The sequence below is a fragment of the Platalea leucorodia genome (genome assembly GCF_965183815.1).
Source record: "Platalea leucorodia genome assembly, contig: HAP1_HAP1_SCAFFOLD_136, whole genome shotgun sequence".
Classification (NCBI taxonomy): domain Eukaryota; kingdom Metazoa; phylum Chordata; class Aves; order Pelecaniformes; family Threskiornithidae; genus Platalea; species Platalea leucorodia.
The window spans coordinates 86,518-89,388 of NW_028121404.1; the positions used below are offsets into that span (position 1 = coordinate 86,518).

At 48.0% G+C, this 2,871-nt stretch overlaps 1 protein-coding gene across 1 annotated transcript; it reads left to right on the top strand.

Annotated features, from left to right (window-relative positions):
- Positions 1-881: 881 nt before the first annotated feature.
- On the top strand, positions 882-1,820 carry LOC309603587 (olfactory receptor 10AG1-like; the record flags this gene model as incomplete). The annotated part of the gene is made up of 1 exon (XM_082338395.1): positions 882-1,820. One exon carries the CDS (start codon positions 882-884, stop codon positions 1,818-1,820), a length of 939 nt encoding a protein of 312 aa, XP_082194521.1.
- Between the last annotated feature and the right edge of the window lie 1,051 nt (positions 1,821-2,871).

A 2,871-nucleotide genomic window follows, 5' to 3' on the forward strand; every position in this document is an offset into this window, starting at 1 on the left:
GATCACCAAATTTTAATCACTTTCTTCTCTGCATAACTGAAAAGTGCATCAAGCAGTTTGATTGCTTGCATAAAAATGTCTTTTAGCACCCCGAAAACTTGAGATTTATGCATAAACTGCGGCTTATCCGTCTTGTTCAAATGTCCCCTGGATGAATCAGTGTCACTTGATTCGTTGGCAGATAGAAGCCTGTTGTACTTCTGATGGGATTCACCCTTCACCATGTAAAAAGTAATGATTCAGGTCTAAAATAGTCTCCCAGATGTTTGTGTGCAGACACGGCATCAGGGGATGAGCTCTTACACGTGAGGAGAGCTGGGACGAATCTCTCTCGTTGAGATCTAAGAATCAAGTCAGGCCTTGCCTTGCTTTCTTTTGATTGCCTCTCCTTGCCTGGCCTTGTCTTGCTTTGTCTTCCCCTTTTCATCCCTTTCCTCCTTTTCACCCTATTTCTTCTTCGTGCTCTTACATTCAATGCAGCTCTTACAAGATCTGGACAAGGAACGTAAGCAAGACTGTTCTTAAAGGGGTGAGTATTTATCCATTTTCTTCCTTTTTTTCTCATCTCTCACCAGGTATTCTGTTTAAGAAAATCAACTCTGAAAAAGAAAGTCAAGTTTCTTTTACCCATATTAAAAAAAACCCCAGCCATTCAGGCTCAAGGATTCTGTTCTTTCCTCTTTTTAACCCTCCCCCTACAGCAAGCAAACCGTGTTAGATTTCCAGACATTCAGGCAGATCTTGGTCCAGCTCGCCTAATCCTGCAATCACGTGCACGCTGATGTTCGTAGTCTTTCTCTAGGCTTGAAGTGTGTGGGATGGTGGACAGGCCATTAGCATCCTCTAAGAGCCTGATGTTTGGATTGCTCTGTCTAGGGAAAATGCCCCAAAGAAAAGGCTCGGAGAATCACACCGTTGGATCCGGATTCGTTCTTCTGGGATTTTCTGACCACTCCGGCCTGCAGGGCCTGTGCTTCACAGCATTCCTGGCCATATACCTCATGATCCTCACAGGGAACAGCCTGATTGCACTCATCACAGTGGTGGACTCAAGCCTCCACAGCCCCATGTATTTCTTCCTGAGGAACTTGTCCACCCTGGAGATCTGCTACCCATCAGTCACTCTGCCAAAAATGCTGGTGGGTTTCCTGCGGGCGGATGGCAGGATCTCCTTCCTGGGCTGTGCTGCCCAGCTGTATTGCCTGGTTTTGCTGGGCAGCATTGAATGCCTTCTCCTGGCTGCCATAGCCTACGACTGCTGCATAGCCATACGTGACCCCCTGCACTACACCCTCGTCATGAGCAGGGGTCTCTGCATCAGACTGGTGGTGGGGTCCTGGGTGGCTGTCGTACCAGTGCAAGTAGGACAGACCCACCAGCTGTTCACTTTGCCCTTCTGTGCATCCCATGACCTCCATCACTTTTTCTGCGATGTCCCCCCTCTGCTGGAACTGGCCTGTGCAGACACGTTCTGGAACCAAGTGATGCTGTACACCATCATCCTGCTCTTCGCAATCCTTCCCTTCTCCTTAATAGTTACTTCTTACATTCAAATTATTAGGGCAATTCTGAAAATGCCTTCAGGTCTGGGCAGACGCAAAGCCTATTCCACCTGCTCGTCACACCTTGAGGTGGTGATGCTCTTCTATGGCTCGGCCACAGTCGTCTACTTAAAGCGACGGTCAAGGGATTCGGTCGACACCGACAAATACCTTGCCCTGTTTTACACAATTGTGACCCCCATGTTTAACCCTGTCATCTATAGCCTGAGGAATAAGGAAGTGAGAATTGCCTTGAGGAGACTCCTATGGACAAAGTGATGCTACCGAGGATGTAAAATAGTCCCAAGCAGTACCAAAAGTCCCACTGGGTTATGTGGTTGCCTGAACAAAGCATCCCGTATTTGCTCAGACAAAACCATGTGTCCAGCCTGGCTTTCATCCTCCTCAAGAAGGGGAGAGGTCTCCTGAGGCATTCCTGCTACGCCATGCCCCACCATGATATCTTTGTACTCTAGAGCACCTTCAGTGCCCCTCAAGAGCGTGATGCCAATAGCTACTTCAAGCTGCGTCTGACCAACGTAACGTTCAGGAGAAAGAGTCAAAGCATGGTCAGTAGTCAGTGGGGCCCAGAGGGTGACACAACCGATGAAGAGATGACTGCCCTCAGGCTTGAGAAATCACTTGCTAGATGCCACGGACTATCTACAGCGTCCTGTGTGGAATCAGCTTAAAAAAGTTAAAAGACATGAAGGTCATCTTCCCCTGCTATGATGTCTTGCACTGAGCTGTGTAATGCTTGACTAACTTGACATAAAGAATAAAAAGAAAAAAAAAATCACCAGGGGGCCAGTCCAGCACTGGAAGAGGGGCCCAGAGACCTCTGGAGTTTCTGTTTGTCGTGGTTTAACCCCAGCCAGCAGCTAAGCACCACACAGTCGCTTGCTCACTACCCCCCTGGTGGGATGGGGGAGAGAATCAGAAGGGTAAAAGTAGAGAAAATCGTGGGTTGAGATAAAGACAGCTTAATAGGTAAAGCAAAAACCGTGTGTGCAAGCAAAGCAAAACAAGGAATTGTTCCCATTGGCAGGCAGATGTTCAGCCATCTTCAGGAAAGCAGGGCTCCGTCACACGTAACAGTGACTTGGGAAGACAAACCCCATCGCTCCAAACATCGCCCTGTTCCTTTGCTTCCTGCAGCTCTTTAAAATCATGAGCACAATTGGGAATGGCTGAAATTGTGGGGGATAAATGTGTTTCCTGAGACAGCATTTGATACGCAGACAATACAAGAAGGTTGTGAAGGTGAATGGGCAGAAAAAACAGGAAAACTGCCCATCCCATGGAGCTCTGCAGAAAGCGGATGGATCTG